Here is a 17,595-nt window from a genome sequence, read left to right on the forward strand (position 1 = left end):
TTGTTCAGCATTTGAAGGAAACTGGAAAGTCTCGTAAGTGGGTGCCTCACGAGCTAAGTGAAAATTAAAAAAAAAAAAAAAAAATCGTTTTTGAAATGTCACCTTCTCTTATTCTACGCAACAAAAAAACATTTCTTGATTGGACTGTGATGTGTGACGAAAAGTGGGTTTTATATGACAACCGGTGATGACCAATTCAGTGGCTAGACCAAGCAGCAGCTCCAAAGCACTTCCCAAAGCCAAACTTGCACCAAAAAAAGGTCACGGTCACTGTTTAGTGGTCTGCTGCCCAACTGATCCACTACATTTTCTGAATCCCGGTGAAACCATTACATCTGAGAAGTATGCTCAGCAAATCGAAAAGATGCAATGAAAACTGCATTGCCTGAAGCTAGCTAGCACTGGTCAACAGACTGGGCCCAACTGCGCACTGCACAACCAACGCTCCAGAAGTTGAACGAAACGGGCTACAAAGTTTTGCCTCATCTGCCATATTCACCACGTGACCTCCTGCCAACCAAGTACCACTTCTTCAAGCATCTCAACAAAAATTTTTGCAGGGAAAACGCTTCCACAACCAGCAGGAGGCAGAAAATGCTTTCCAAAGAGTTCACTGAATCCCAAACAAGGATTTGTACATTACAGAAATAAACTTATTTCTCGTTGGCAAAAATGTGTTGATTGTAATGGTTCCTATTTTGAGTAATAAAGATGTGTTTGAGCCTAGTTATAATGATTTAAAATTCATGGTTTGAAACCCACAATTACTTTTGTACCAACCAAACAGCTTACTTTGAAAAACAAACAAAACAACACAAATGAATCTTCCATGAACGCACGTAGAGGCAGGCAACATCAGGTATGGCACTGTTAACACAAAGACTGGCCTGCAAGAGACCAGGCTTTGTGTCTTTGGTTCTCTAGTTGAGAAAACAAGGAGATCTGACTGATTAAGAGGCTCTAAGTGGGAAATTTGCATTAGAATCACTTGGAGGAAACCTTACTAAACTACAGCTGCCCAGATCCAACATCAAATCAACTAAGAGTCTCTGGGGTCCTAGTGCAAGCTCTGAACTGAAAAATACTAGACTCAATCCTTTGACTCAGCATCAGAATCTCCTAGAGAACATCCTAAAACATAGATTTTAGAGCCTAAAGATTCTGACTATATCAAGTGGAGCTCCTCAGGTCATTATGACATAGGCTCTTGAGAGCCAATGGAACCAGATGATCCTGTCCCTCGGGTTCTTCCTAATGCACAAGTCCCTATGAAATAGATGTAAAGGCAATGGCGAGAGTTGGAGGGATGGGGTGTTGGTTAGCTTATAAACAACAATGGAATTTTACCTCAGCTTGAAAGGAAAACAGATCTCCATCCCCCCCAGCCCCTACCCCCAGCCCCCATCTCCAGTAAAAGAAACAACAGTTCCCTATTCTGGAATAAGACTATACCTAGCCCATATAGAATATGGGGTACAGACTCCTCAAAAGAGGGAGAGATTATTAATAAAGCAAGAAATATTGGCCCTAGCCTTCAGAATGGGGTTTCTCTGGTTAAAAACTTCTCCTGCAAAGTATTTTCTTGTTTTAATCAGAAGCATAAAATAGACTTCACAAACTTTACCATTTCAAAGTAAAAACTGTTAAAAAAAAAAAAAAAAGCAATATTTTATTTTGCACAACATTCCCTTCTCCAAATACAGCATTCAACATCTTTGCTGCTTAAAAGCCCAAACCACCTCCCCATTTCCTATGTAAAGTTAGCCCAAACTCATCTTGGTATTCAAAGTCCTCCATAATCTGTCCCCGCCTTATTTAGCTATCTCCAGCTACCTTCACAGTTGGACACTAATCACATTATCTCCTAGAAAATGTCTGAATGTATACGAAGTTGTTGGTGTTGAGAGGTGGGGGTTATAACAAAGTAGTAATACCCATTCACTACCTGTTCTTATGTCTTTGTTCATGCCGATTTCTGCCTTTTTCTTACATTTATCTATCCAAAATGCCATGTATCCTTTCAAAGAGCCTGTCAAAGCCAAGTCTCACCTCCTTCCAAGAAAATGTCCCTAGTTAACCAAACCCCTTCCTTATTTTCTTTATCCACACTGCCAGGCTTTTTAAAGCTTCATGATTTTATTTATTTATTTATTTTTTTAAATATTTATTTATTTGGTTGCGTTGGGTTGCAGCACACAGGATCTTCAGTCTTCATGGCAGCATGTGGGGTCTAGTTCCCTGACCAGGAATCAAACCCAGGCCCCCTGCATTAGGAGCTCAGAGTCTTAGCCACTGGACCACAGGGAAGTCCCTCATGATTTTATTTTTACATCCTGTATATTTAAATCTCATTTCCGGAGCAGAACCTTAGGCCAAATTATGTATTTCATTTATTGTTGCCTCAATTTTCTGCTTAAATGTTAACTAATTGGTAAGGTCTTTGAAGACTTAGATAAAATACAAATATTTTTGTATCTCCCATATTCCCTAGCAGAGTTATACATCAAGAAAGAAAATGTACAATAATTTTTTTTAGTTTTAAGTTAAAAACTCCATTTAGTGAGAAAATATTAAATTATTAATTAAAGCTAGGAGCCTAAATGAATCTATTAGATATAAAGTTACACCACAAATTTTTCTTAGGTGAGAAGGTTAAGTCAAGATAAAACAGACAATATTTTTCAAAGGGAAATTCTTTTCCCTTAAACTACCCAATCATTTCCAAAAAGCATCTGAGAGACTACAAAGACATCCTCCTGCGAAAGCTTTAAAAATCCTAGAAGAGACCATTTATTCTCCATCAAATTCTAGAGACCCAGGGAGGATGCAGGTTGAAGGTCATGTCAATAGGCCAAGGCAAGGTAGAACTAGGGATACAAGCTGGGTTAGTTAGATCCAGCAGAGACATTATTTTGCCAACAAAGGTCTGTCTAGTCAAAGCTATGGTTTTTCCAGTAGTCATGTACGGATGTGAGAACTGGACCATAAAGAAGGCTGAGTGCTAAGGAAGTGATGCTTTTGATTTGTGGTGTTGGAGAAGATTCTTGAGAGTCCTTGGACTGTGAGGAGATCAAACCAGCCAATCCTAAAGGAAAATCAGTCCTGAATATTCATTGGAAGGACTGATGATGAAGTTTCAGTACTTTGGCCACCTGATACGAAGAGTCAGCTCATTATAAACGACCCTGATGTTGGGCAAGAAGACAGGAAGAGAAGGGGATGACAAGAGGATAAGATGGTTGGATGGCATCACTGACTCAATGGACCTGCGTCTGAATAAGCTCTGAGAGATGGTGAAGGACAGGGAAGCCTGGCGTGCTGTAGTGCATGAGGTCCCAAAGAGTCAGACATGACTGAGTGACTGAACAACAAAGTTAGAACCAGTTACTCTTTGTTTTTGCTTTCATTCATTCAAATTAAGCCATCATTTCTCCATTCACCAACATTTTTTAGGTGCTGGGGGTACAGGATAAAAGACATATCCTTCTACCCATGCCCACCCCTGCCCAAACTCATCTCTCAAAGTGCTTAGAATTCTAATAGTGGGACAAAGACAATCAACAATATATGAGTAAGTAAAATTTACATAGCCTACTGGTGGTGTTTAGTCTCTAAGTCCTGACTCTTGTGACCCCAGGGACTGTATGTAGCCTGCCCATGGGATTTCTCAGACAAAAATACTGGAGCAGGTTGCCATTTCCTTCCTGAGAAGGAAATGGCATTCTTCCCGATCTAGGGATCAAACATGCATCTCCTGCATTTGCAGAGAGATTCCTTACCAATGAGCCACCAGGGAAGCCGATTCACATAGCCTATTAGAAAGTGTTAAAATGCTAAAAAACTAAAGAATAGTGAGAGAATTAAAAAGTGGCAATAGGTTCTCTTTCGTATTAGGCAGTCTGGGTAAAATGCCCTGAAAAAGCGATTATTTGAAAGAGAAGGAACAAACTTTGGGAATATCTGGAGGAAGAGCAAATGCAACAGTTTCAAGGCTGGAGTCAGCTTTGTAAGTTTTAGGACTGTAAGGAATTTTGTATGCCTGAAGTAAAATCAAAGAGTGGAGTTTGAGTGTGGGGGTGGGGTGGTACAGGGCCTTCAGAGTATTTCAGCTTTTATATTCAGATGGTAAATCACTGGAGTTTCAAGCAGAAGTGGGAAATGATCTGACTTACAGTTTAAAAGGATCAATTTGCTACTCTGTTGACACAAAGATGAGTGGAGAGCAAACAGAGAAGCAGAAAGAACAACTGCTTAGACCAAAGTGATTGGATTTAGGATATATATATTTGAAGACAGAATCAATCAGTTAGGCAAGTATGATTCCTGGGATGGGATGGAAGGGAGTCAGAGACTCATTCAAGGTTTCCAGCCTCTGCCACAACAACAGAGCTCCTATCTGTTGAGAAGTCTTTTCAATGCACGTTAGTTTTAATCAAATCTACTTCTGTAAATATGTACTCAAGTGCTATGCTGATGTAGACACCATTCATATATGCATTCTTTGTCTGACCACCAAACCTATGATATGTTCATTATAGCATACAAAACCAACCATTACATCTTTACACTGTACCTCAAACCAAAAAGGATAAAAGCAACTAAAAGGAAGATGGGTAAATAAAAAGTATACAAATAGCTAAAATCTTTTCACTCAGTGAAATAAGTGAATAAATGAGATAAATAATGAAATAAATTTCATTCAGACATTTATTGAATGTCTACAATGTGTTGGGTGGTGTGAAACCCTAAAATAAGAAAATAAATAAAATACATCCCATTCATATGGAGTTTACCTTCATCTACCTCAGACAGACAGGTAGGCAAAGTATTACAATGACAGTGCCCTAACAGAAGTTTATAGAAGGTGACGTGAGAGCTGAAAAGTGGTCGAGTCCAAGAGAGAGACGGACCGAAACAAGGTCTACATGATTATTTAAGTTTTCCTAAAATAGACTTAATACAGTTAATAGTCATGAAAGGAAAGGTCGCTGTGAGCGAAGAAAAATCCATAAGGTTCCACTCCACACCTCTCATGGCAACCTGAAGCTGGGATTCCCTAGCATTCAGGGTTTACACTGGGTAAACATTACATGGCTGTGGCATCAGCCATGAGTGGCAATAACCTCAAGACCACTGCACTCTAAGGCCAAGGTGAAAAGTCCAGGAGAGTCTCCCCACCCTTTACTACCACTCCCTAAGTCAGAATCAGGACCATGCCTGGATCGTTCAGACCTACAGAACTCCTACACAGGACAAAAGAAATTGGGAAGGCTCATGGTAGTATGCAGTCCTAACAGATCCTTGCAACTTATTTCTCTGTGGAAATACAAGTCTATCCTACATCCTACATTTAAAAATAGCGGGGCGGCGGGGGTGGGGGGCGCTGGGAAGAAGTAAAATTGAAAAAGAAAGAAATGGTAGCAGAAACTGTGCTAAGCCTGATTACAAAACAGGGCAAAAGCAAGCAAGCTAAAAGGAAAGAAAAGAAAAAACTAATTTGTATAGAAAAAACCCCTACAAAACCAAAACACCTCTTCATCTGTAAAACAAAATTAAGATGCAATTTCACATACTTATTTTCCTGCCCATCTTAGATAGATCAGTGGGTACACTGTAGACCAGCTCCACAAGATTGTCTTGGGCTACGTAAAGGTCATCCTGGGCTATGTAGGCAAGACATGGCCAGCCACAGGCCTTAGAACTCCATTAAGATGGACTGCAACTATTTTACATCAATTCTGAAGACAAGTATTTCAGGTTATTCCCATTCAGCACCTTATCTATCATAAGTTTCATAGTTCTTCCACCTCTCATTCCCAATTAACACTTTCATCCTTAGCAAGGCTGTGGAATCTGACAGATCAGTCAAAACAAAGGTTAAAAAAAGATATTTTGTACTAGATATGAATGTTGAAGATTGTGTGTTAAGAGAAAGAAGTCTCCCTTACCAACAGAATCTTCTTGGTCCCTTGTGTGTTGACCTTCTTCAATAAATATGCCTAAGAGACATGATGAAAAGGATTCCACAGCAGAATGCATTAGACAGGAAATGCTTTGGGGTCAGATAAATTTAGAGCCCTGAGTTCAAATTTAGCTCTGTTTCTAACAAGCCTGTAAGCTGTTGCTTTCTGCGTTAAGTAACACACATGAATGTACTTGTATATAGTATGCACTCATGGTACAGATGCTATTTTCCTTTCTCATTCTAATACATGGGAGTATCTTTTTTAAAAATAAAAGCTGATTGAATGTGCAAGTTAAGACGTAATAGTATGAAGAAGAGCTCCTAGTAACTGTACCCACTCTCCAAAGAGCAGCAGGAATCACTATTCTTAAACAGACTAATAATTACCAGCCTGTAAGAGAAAATTGATACTTATCCAGTAGTCTCAAATACTTTCTTTTCTGGAATAGGTTACTTTAAGGAAATTAACATGCTAAAGAGTAAATCCAAAAAAGAAAATCTTACCCACCAGTTCCCCATCCAAAGACAAACTATAACTGTACAGCTGACCACCAAACCTAGATTTCATGAAAATGCCTGTAGAACTCTGGCTAACTTTGGAGAATGGGAAAGGAAAACACCAATCTCTTTACTAGAACACAGGAGTTTTAAAAAATCTCCCATTTAAGTAACTTATAAAACAGTCAAGCATTTAAGGCAAGTGCTAATTTGAACGACAGTCAGAATCTCAAATCTCAGCTCGGCACTCATTTAGCTGTATGACCATGAACTTGATCTCTTTGACCCTTTATCTTTAAATTTGTGAATAACAGCAAAATGTTTAGTACAATGTTCAGCACATAGTAAATGTTCAAAGCCTTCTGTCACTATAGTGATACATGAAGATCAGACACAAGTTAATTATCTTTGGGGAAAATTCTAGTGCTTGCCCCCCAAAATCTGTCACCTAGAACCTATGAATGTGACCTGATTTGGAAACAGGGTCTTTGCAAACATCATCAAGCTAAAATGAAGACAGAGGAACAAAGAACCATTTAGTATGGGCCCTAAATCCCAACTTGATTGGTTTCCTTGTAAGAGGGAAATTTGGAGACACAGACACACTAAGAGAGAAGACGGAGGAAGAAATTGGAGTGATGCAGCTATAAACAAGAGGAACACCAAAGACTGCCAGCAACCACCAGAAGCTTATGAAAAGCCAAGGAAATTTTTTCTCTCAGATCTTCAAAAGGAGCAGAGTCCTGCCTACATCTTGATTTAATTCTAGCCTCCAGAGCTCTGAGAAAATAAATGTCTGTTGTTTTAAGTTTACCATCCAATTTGTGCAACCTTGTACGGCAGCCCCAGGAAACGAATACATTTGTTTCCAAAAGACATCATATAAATATTTAATAAAGCTGTAATTTTTCCTGATATATTATTTCGATTATTGTTCTACTTTTATTCTTCCTGTCAGAATTTTTAAGACTTGTATTTATACTGTAGACCCCCCCCCCCCAAAAAAAAAAGTACTATAATCTAGAATGTCTTGTTATAAACCATGAAACTAAGGCTAATGTGTGTTTTCTTCCCAACATTAGGACAGCTAAGTCAGAACTAGAATCAAAAATGGTATACCAAGTCCAGGTCTGGTGTAGTAACATTATGCCCTGAATGATTAAAAAACCCATGGATAATCAATATATACATAAAACTTCAAATCCATCACTTTCCAGATATTCAGAGATAGCTAAGACTTTTGATATAGTTTGAGGGCAAAGGGAGAAGGGGGCAACAGATGATGAGATGGCTGGATAGCATCACTGACTCAATGGACACACATTTGAGCTCTGGGAGATAGTGAAGGCCAGGGAAGCCAAGCATGCTGCAGTCCATGGGAATGCAAAGAGTTGGACACTTAGCAACTGAACAACAAGAAGAAGACTTTTGATAATTTCACAAAACTGCTGTCATTACTACTGAGTTATGAGCTAAAGAATAAAGCAGGAACCAAAAGTGAGAATCTTCCCACACAGGTAGTGAGATTGTAAACTGAGGCACACTGCCAAAGTACTTCTCTGAAATATGCATCAAAAACAGAAGTATCCGTGCTGTGACTCGGGTAAAGATACTTACTATGGCAACAAAGGTCCGTCTAGTCAAGGTTACGTTTTTTCCAGTAGTCATGTACTGGTGTGAGAGTTGGACTATAAAGAAAGCTGAGCACTGAAGAATTGATGCTTTTGAACTGTGGTGAGACAGTTTGAGAAGACTCTTGAGAGTCCTTTGGACTGCAAGGAGATCCAACCAGTCCATCCTAAAGGGAATCAGTCCTGAATATTCATTGCAAGGACTGAAGCTGAAACTCCAATACTTTGGCCACCTGATGTGACGAACTGACTCATTTGAAAAGACCCTGAAGCTGGGAAAGATTGAGGGCAGGAGGAGAAGGGGATGACAGAGGATGAGATGGTTAGATGGCATCACTGACCCGATGGACGTGAGTTTGAGTAGGCGCCAGGAGTTGGTGATGGAGCCTTCCCTACCCTGATGGACAGGGAAGCCCGGCGTGCTGCAGTTCATGGGGCTGCAAAGAGTCACACACGACTGAGCAACTGAACTGTGACATGATGGTGCCACTTAGAGTCCACAGCATCTTTGAGTTTACTAGTAGTTTTATAATGAGGACCATATATAAACACACAATACATATAGTTGTATACAAATATAATAGATACAGCAACAAATATGACTGACTACTATTCTAATAATCTCAGTTATTACTAAGAGACTCCAGTTCTCAAATATGAAAATTCTCACTTAATTATTGGCTACAAAAGTCTTGACACAGACACTGATGAGGTGTCCCTAACTGAGCAAGAATGTTTTTCTCTTCAGAATAGGCATATTCAGCCATCTCCTAGACATTTTTCTTTAATCACCATTCCAGCTGATATTCTGCAAATCTCACTTCATTTTCTTAGTGAAAAAGAGCTAAGGAAAGCATAATTTTACCATCCTCTGTGAATATTTTTAGGCTTAATTCCTCATTTGCTCTAATTTTTAAAGTTAGTCAGGATTTAATATGTTCCCTATCCTAGGGGAACCCATTTTTATTATTATTATTATTATTTTAAAAAAGGTTAAATCCTCTGGACTTTGCCCTCAATTATATTATGTTCCAATGAACTTTTGGAGAATTACATGTAACTCTATCTGGGGAAGAAGCTCAAAGAACACTCCAGTATAATGTTTGGAATAAAAACTTATATAATATATTAGGGAGGCTGCAGAACTTTTACTTCAAACCCTCACTCTTCTGTTCATCTTGGCAGTTAGTCACCCTTTAACTTTTGGCCTACTAATTAATTTGATGCATGCAGTTCACAATTGCAGTATATAGCAGTTTTCTTAAGGCTTTGACCAGCACTAAGGCGGGACAAAAAAGTGTCATGACACTTATTTTTAGGAGCAGAAGATGCTTCATCTAGACCCACATGTTCAGTCCAGGAGTTCACTGCATCAAGCTAATACCAAAAGTACCTTGCAAGAAATTCAGCACCACGAAAGGAAGATATTTATTTGTCCCTGAGTTGCCACAAGGAGAACGGTGCTGGTACACAGGAGGCACTCAACTATTTGCTGAATGGATTTCTTTTCCATGTACATCGATCCCCAAGTCAAACCCCAAATAAGCAGAGGACATTTTTATAACTTGATTTTTCAGGAGAAAAATTATACAAACATCACTGTTAAAGACAAAAGCGGTATGGTAGGAGTCAATCCACCACAAATAGGACAAGGAAAAAATGAAATCACCAGAGTCTAATCTTGCCTGAATTATCTTTCAGAAAAAAATCCATTTTTCCTCAAGAAAGCAAAGGAAGCTAAGCAGCAAAACAGAAACACATTTTAGTTTAAAAAAAGAAAAAAAAGACGAAAACCCTCAGTCATCACCACTTTTTCATATATGTAACAATTATGCAGGTATGGTCAATGGCTTACCTTAAATCGTACCCACCTTCCTTTGTTCCCTGTTAGCCCAGATATACAAACTGTTTTGTTCTAAACCCACATTCTAATCTAACATTATATTCTAACAGTGTTGTCTGCATTATGCTAAGTAACACCAGGCTCTTAAACAAATTAAACAGCTATATCAGATCATATTAAATCATTCTCTTTGACATAGTTAAGAGTTATTGAAGGATGGGGAACAGGGGATAATGATAGTTTTTAGCTGGGCTGAAAAAGACCAGACACTTATCCCTTACCTTATTAGCACGTATCTGTTTGTAAATATCTGTTTGCTGCCGAATTCGATATTCCAAGTCAGAAACATGAGCCTGAAGCCAGTTCCAGCGGCTGACAATAGCTGCTCGGTCTGCAGCCCATCTCCATTCTGACCTGCGCCTCCTAAAAGGAAATAAACTGAGTGAAATTCAAGAGTAGCAGTAACATTTATGCTAAATGGGAGTGGGAAGGTTTTAACGTCTAAATACCCTTATACAAACCAACCTGAGTGTCAAGAAAAACTCAAGACTATGTGTATATATGTCACAGGCCACGTGGATAATAAAACTGTTCGCATATAAATACATCCCAAACTAACTAGCTGAAACTGCCTTCTAAGTATCCTGATCTGGCGGCAAACAATTTTTGTGAATTTTTAGAATTTCTCAAGAGACAGAAATATTTTCTACTTCAAGACATATAAAGATTACAGATCTACACAGAAAATCCAAGACACCACCAATTATAAAACTAACTAAGGCTTCAGCAAAGTTGCGGAGTAAAGATCAACATACTCAAATTAACAGTGTTTCCTAAAGTCAACAAGTAGAAAATATTCACTTTTTAAAAAAGCACTATTTACAACACTAACAATTGCTAACTTCATATACTAAATATCTTTGCATAAAATGTAATAAAACCAAGAGACCTACTTAAATGGTGAGAGATTAAGATAACAATTTTCATATCTATTTACAGAGTCAAATAAGCTCCAATCAAATTCCCCATAGGGCTTTTTGTTTTTTTGTTTCTTTCTTTGGCCCCATGGCTTGTGGGATTTTAGTTCTGCAACCAGGGGTTGACTTTGGGCCCTTGGCAGGGAGAGTGCAAAGTCCTAATCACTGGATTACCAAGGAGTTACCCCCCTCTCCTGGGGTTTTTAATGGAAGCTTACAAACATTCATTCAAAAATTCACATTAGGAAGAAAAAGAAAAAAAAAAAGACCAGCACTAGAGAAATTCTAAAGCAAGTATGATGAACATTCACACTGCAGACGTAAGATAAGCTATGATGATTAAGGCAGTCTAGAAAGACAAAAAGACAGTGGGACAGAATACAGAACTCCTAAACTTAGAACTGGATACATGTAAGAGATGGGCAGTCAGAGCAGTGAGAAAGACTGAATTATTCAATAAATGGCATTGAGATGCCAGTTCTTTACATGAAAAAAGTAAAATTACTTCCTTTCTTTATGATATAATTCCCTAGTTTTGGAATTCCTAAATCCAAAAAGCTGAACTTAACAAGATTATCTTTGAAGCTTCAGGGCAGGGAAGAATTTCTTAAACCTCTTTTAAAAAACTGAGCTAACTTTCAACAAACTGCAAAATATTTAATAAAGTTAAAGGCAAGCAACTGGTTGGCAGAAGATATCTGCAACATACAAAACTAAAAATAAAATGACAGAATATATAACAGAACTCCAACAAAGAGGTTTAAGAAGACAATCTAACAGAAGATGAATATATTAAAAATTCACATAAGAGAAATCCCAATGGCCAATAAATACATAAAAATATGCCATGTCTTATTAGATTTTGGTTAAAGTATTAGAAATATTAAGACGTCATTTCAAACCCAGATTGGAAAACCCAAGTGTTGGTAGATGTGGAAAACAGTAATTCACATACGGCCAACAACAATAAAAACTAGCATCACCATTTTTAAAGAGTAATCTGGAAATATTTGGCTAGGTGGAAAATGTGTATACTCAACCACTGTGAAATTCTACTTCTGACAGACAATATAACCTGCACATGTGCATAAAGAAATAGGTTCACTGCAATAGTTTGTAACAACTAAAAATTAGTTATAATTTAATTTGCATATGGAAACAAACTAATTTACTCCTTTAAGGGATTTTTCTATAATAACAGAAACTAATTAACTAGAGCTATCTGTATCAACCTGACTGTATCTCAGAAGACAATGCTAAATGGAAAAATATAAAAACTAATAATAAACAAAATAAGTACTTTTTTAGATACATACAACTAGTTAAGGAATTTAATGGAATATTGTTTATCAATTTAATTATAACTATATGTATCAACATAACTAAATCTCAACAATGTGGAATGGAAAAACTATATAAAAACTAAACAAAACAAACAAAAACGAAGCAAACAAACATCAGAAAGCAACTAAAAGATCCCTCATACCGCAAAGAAGACTGAAGATCCTGAGTGCCCCAATTAAGACTGGCACAGCCCAACCCCACCCCCCAACCAAGAAAAAAGACGAAGAATAAGACACAATTATAAGACTTGTTACCAATACATAAGTAGTAAATGCATAAAAACATGTACAGTGCTGATAAACAACAAATTCAGGATCAGGGTCCTCCTTAGCCTTGGGAAGGGGAAAAGATAAGTTAGATTTTAGCTGTATCTGTTACATAAGGTTCAACTTCTCTTTAAAAACTAAAAGTCTGATAGAAAACAGCAACTTTAATATGAGAGGAAGTACCTGGCATCTGGTATACTCTGTAACCAAAATATTTTATGATCTTCCACAAAATTCTATTTCAAGAAAGTAGTAGTCATACTGCCCTTAGCCCCACCTCCATACTCATTACCAAAACATTTTAAGTGACTGTAACTGAAGTTTAACACAGTCCACTGGTAGAGTGAAACAGGCATTTTACAGTTCCCTAATCTTGATGGAATAAGTACAAAATATAGAGATTCTTTCTTCTTTAGTACAATTATCTGGTTCAATGTTGGCTGCAGGTCTAGTTCCAGCCCAAATTCAGAAAAAGAACCTCAAGACATCGAGTGCAACCTCCGGATCATTCTTGCACTATAAAAATGTTCCCCCTTCACTAAAACAGGTAAAACTAGTCAATCCTCATGTCCTATTTCCAGCTTTCACTACTCTTCAAGGTTCATAACCTTCCTATCTTATAAAATCTCTTGGTTTCACAGGTTCATTCCTGAAGCTGCCACAGTACCAATCCCCACCATCCACCACCACGGGGATACTCCAGGTAACCGCCTCAGCTACCACTCCTAACATGAACCACATAATACTATTCTTATATAAAATCTCCTCAAATCTTATTACTTTCTGTCACTCTTATGTGTAAGAAACCAGTTTTTATCTAGTTCTTTACAAATCCCAAGTCTTCAAGAAAACAAAGTAGCTGCTAAGTCGCGTCAGTCGTGTCCGACTCTGTGCGGCCCCATAGACGGAAGCCGACTAGGCTCCCCCTCATCCCTGGGATTCTCCAGGCAAGAACACTGGAGTGGGTTATCATTTCCTTCTCCAATGCATGAAAGTGAAAAGTGAAAGTGAATTTGCTCAGTCATGTCCGACTCCTAGCAACCCCATGGACTGCAGCCCACCAGGCTCCTCCGTCCATGGGCTTTTCCAGGCGAGAGTACTGGAGTGGGGTGCCATTGCCTTCTCCGAAACAAAGTAGAAGGGGAGTCAAATACCATAAAAGGCAGCATTTCGAAGGCAAAAAGTGATTAGTAAAATTAACAAAACATCCACTTAATGACAGGTTCATTCTCAGACAAAAGTGTTTTAACAACTGACAATGGCTAGCCCAAGTAATACTCTAACGTTGAAAACCAAAGTGGGGAAAGATGATTTCTTGGCTAATTTACAGCACTTCTTCCTTAGTCACCCTTGGTGGACAAATAATCCTGGCAGTCTAGCCCAGGGATCCTGAACTCAGCTCAGAAGCCTTCTCACCAAAGTGTTCCAACAGCAAGCACTCTGAATTGGCAGGAAAGAGGAAATTTATTATTTCTGAATTTTGACACATCTTAAACAAAAGAGTTTTTTTTTTTTCCTTTTCTTTCTAGTTTGAGGTCAAGGAAAAAGGAGGAAATGAAAACACTTTAACTATGTGAAAACTTAAAAATACAAAAGGAAAAGAAAATTCCTTAAAACATATCAGTTCCTAAGAACTCTGGCGGATAAACACTTTCTTCCCCAAATATTAAGGAACAGCCCCTTTCAATTTTTTTATTGTCAAAATGAACAGCCTGATAAATATTATTCTAAATACTAGTGCAAAACCTAATTCCCGATATTTTTTTTGGGGGGGAAGCCTAATAAGCTAATTAAAGACAGGCAGTGTTAAGGGAGGACCACAACCCCCAATTATGAACATGTTTAAATTCTACAAATACATTTGTCATATGACAGTTTCTAACCAGATAAAATTTTCAGTAGGAAGTTGTCATGTTGTAATTAATGAACAATGGAAAACCCCACCTTAAGTGTCCAAAAAGTATCTTGTGTTAAAAATACCAGCAACATGGCCAGAAATACGAATTGTTAACAAAGGTGGGAGATGTAAAGTTAGCAAGCCTGAGGTGAGCTGTGAAGATGTTACGACACTCCAATGGCAAATCTGAACACAAAACAGTGTAAGAATAACAGCTTCAAGCACAGAGTTTATGTATTTTGTTCCTTACCAAAAACAACATGCTACAGAAATTCAGTTTATCAGAGGCAGAGGTAGATTTCGTCCCTAATATTCAAAATGTAAATTATTACTCTTAATAATTTACAGCTCAAAATCAGAGACAGTGATTTAAAAGCAGGGTCATGCTTTAAAAATAACATGTCACTAAGACTGCAGAGTGATACTTATGTAAATATAATGATGAACTGGTTTCTACTGTTGTCATTATCAGTAAAGAAGGAAAAAATGTGGATTCCAACACTGAGAAGTCTTTTAACTCTTTCCTATTGCTTACTCTGTGCTAACAGTAAAGGAATTGCCCTGTTTTTGTGCAGGACTCGAGGATGCCTTCTAAGGTGTTGTTTTCTGTGAACTTTTATCTTACTTTGTACCAAAATACTTTGTCTACATGTACTGGACTACCACCTGAGTGGGAAGTCATTTTAACTAATATTTTGTTCCTTGCTTTTATTAAACATTTTACTGGTAAATTTCCTTTGCCTACATATGTGGGAAAGATCCATTACACTTTTACACAATGAATTGCTTTTTGGGGGTCCCTAAACATGGAAAGATACAATACCAGTAACTGCTTCTGTAATATTACATGACTAGTAAACTGCAACATTGCCAGCTATGTTACCAGTATTTATTTAGATTTATTTTTTAGCTATGTGAACCTATATGGCTTTAATAGTTGTTTGTTGTTGTTTTTTTTTAAAACAGGGTTAGAGTATTACCACATATTGAGAACTTAAGATGCTCTATGGGATCTAACAATATTTACTTGAACAAAAAAATCATTTCCTCTAAGAAAGCTCTGGTATTTGTAAACACTTGAAAGCTAAATAGTGGAAAGTACTAGAAAATTTAGAGTTCAAGTTACATGTTGGTCAACAGAGAAAACAAGAAAGGGATTAATTTTTGTTTTTAATTCTCTAAAATCCTCTTGAATAATAATGTTAATGTAATATTTTATTAGTAGAGGACAAACAGATCAATATGGGGACTCTGATGTAAGAAGATTCATAGGATTACAAAGAGTCGGACATGACTGAGCGACTAGACAAGAAATTTAAGAACTAAGTTTATCCACTGAATCTTCAAAGGTGTTAATGATAAAACCTTTTTTTTTACTACACCTTAAGAATAACGTACCTTAGTTCTACCACTAAGAAAAGCAACACGGAAAGCAATTTCTACTCACACAGAGAAAAGACTGCCAGCTGTAAAAGAGATTACTAACACAACTCTTTGCAACTGATAAACCCCATCTTCACTGCCTACAGTGCTGCCACAGACAGCAGTGGCAGATACTGCACTTCCTTTTTTCTCAAAGGTAAACTGCAGTAAAAGCTGATTTATCTAAAGGTAATACTAAAGTTAGGCATTGAACCATGTCAAACACCTGACTTAGCTAAGTCACCTAGTTCTAGTCCAGGATGGGAAATCTTTAAGTCCAGTAGAACAGTGCTGGTGGATTATACTTTTCCCTGACCTGGAAATGTAACAAAATCAAAGTAAAATGATTATCCACAGCAAGTTACACAGTACCATGTTCTACCAAAAACTATTCAACAGTTACGTGTTACTTCCAGAAGTGCCAAATTTCTGAAACACTGTAGGTTCTTTAGATGACTTATAAAACCAATAGAACAGACTACGTGAAATTGAGATCATCATCGAACGTCAGAGCACACAGCTGCTAGATTCACAGTATCCAGGGTAAGGCTTAGGGTCAATACAGGAAAGAACAGAAAATCTTAACATTACTAAGAGTAGCATATAAAAATGTGTATACAAGTATTAACTACCAAGCTCAGGAGCAATGTGAAAAGAACAGAAGAAGAGCAGGAAGATAGGTTTAAGCCAAGTCCTCATTTTTATTTACTTTGTATGATCCTAGACATGTGTAAATTGACCTCTAGAAATAATAGCAACGTCAGCCTCACAGGATGTGGTATTCACAAAATGATACAATCTTAACTGTAAAGTACAATATGTATATTAGAAAAGAACAATTATTAAATAAATATAAACTTTGGATTTTAATTCCGTATCATAAAAGGTACAAAAGAGGACAAGAGATAAAATCTCTTAAGAGGCATACATAATCAGGAAATGGGTGTTTTCAATCAGCAACAGAATTCTCAGAGTGTCTTGAGTGTTGGGCTTCAAAGACACCTAAAGCAGTTCTACTCTAAATATAAAATCCAGAGTAGTTCACTAAAACTGACACTGTATTCAGTCAGAACTTCAATGACATTATCCCCGTGGCCACAAATTTAGAGATGAGGGAAATAAAGTTGGGGGGGGTGGGTAGGGAAGGAGAACCAAACTGTCTAGCGTCAAATATCCCACATTTTAGCTACAAAACTCATAGATGAGAATGGGTTAAGACACTGTGGCTGTCACTCTAGGTTATATCAGCTTTCTAGAGCTGTTCTGCAGCAATAGGAAGTAAACGTTCCAGAGCCAACTCATCCTGGTAAGATTCGGGGTTGAACACTTGACCCTTCTGTCTCACCGCTGAAGTTAGATTACCCCCGAAACCGAAATAAGATTTGTGTACTTTGGCATATTATTTCGGCCAAGCTTTCAATCCATAGGAACTCTTTCTCCCTTCTCCCCTCCATTTAACAAATACTTAAGACCTATTATTTTATTTACCAGGGATTATACTAGGTGCTGGGGACACAATAACAAACAAAAATGCTGACTCAAAGAGTTTAATGGGGAAGACAAATGTTAATAATTAATCATGCAAAACGTGAGATAAGAGATAATAACTGTGACATCAGATTTAGACTGGGGGATCTAGAAAATTTCTCTGTGGTATAAACAACCTGAGCGCCAAACAGTAGTTAGGACTTGAACAAGCAAACTGGCTGAGGTAACGGGTAGAGGTTATGGAGAGATACAGAAGATTGTGAA

General features: G+C 37.7%; 1 protein-coding gene across 5 annotated transcripts in view; it reads right to left on the minus strand.

Moving 5' to 3' along the window:
* Positions 1 to 17,595, minus strand: part of KANSL1 (KAT8 regulatory NSL complex subunit 1) — a 174,057-nt gene that overhangs the window by 46,297 nt on the left and 110,165 nt on the right. For all 5 annotated transcript variants that reach the window (XM_061392207.1, XM_061392208.1, XM_061392203.1 and 2 more), the window contains one exon: positions 10,219 to 10,360. In XM_061392207.1, the coding sequence (XP_061248191.1) occupies positions 10,219 to 10,360 (142 nt within the window). The remainder of the gene's footprint in view (positions 1 to 10,218; positions 10,361 to 17,595) is intronic.

This window comes from Bos javanicus, chromosome 19 (assembly GCF_032452875.1).
Source record: "Bos javanicus breed banteng chromosome 19, ARS-OSU_banteng_1.0, whole genome shotgun sequence".
NCBI classification, from domain to species: Eukaryota; Metazoa; Chordata; class Mammalia; order Artiodactyla; family Bovidae; genus Bos; species Bos javanicus.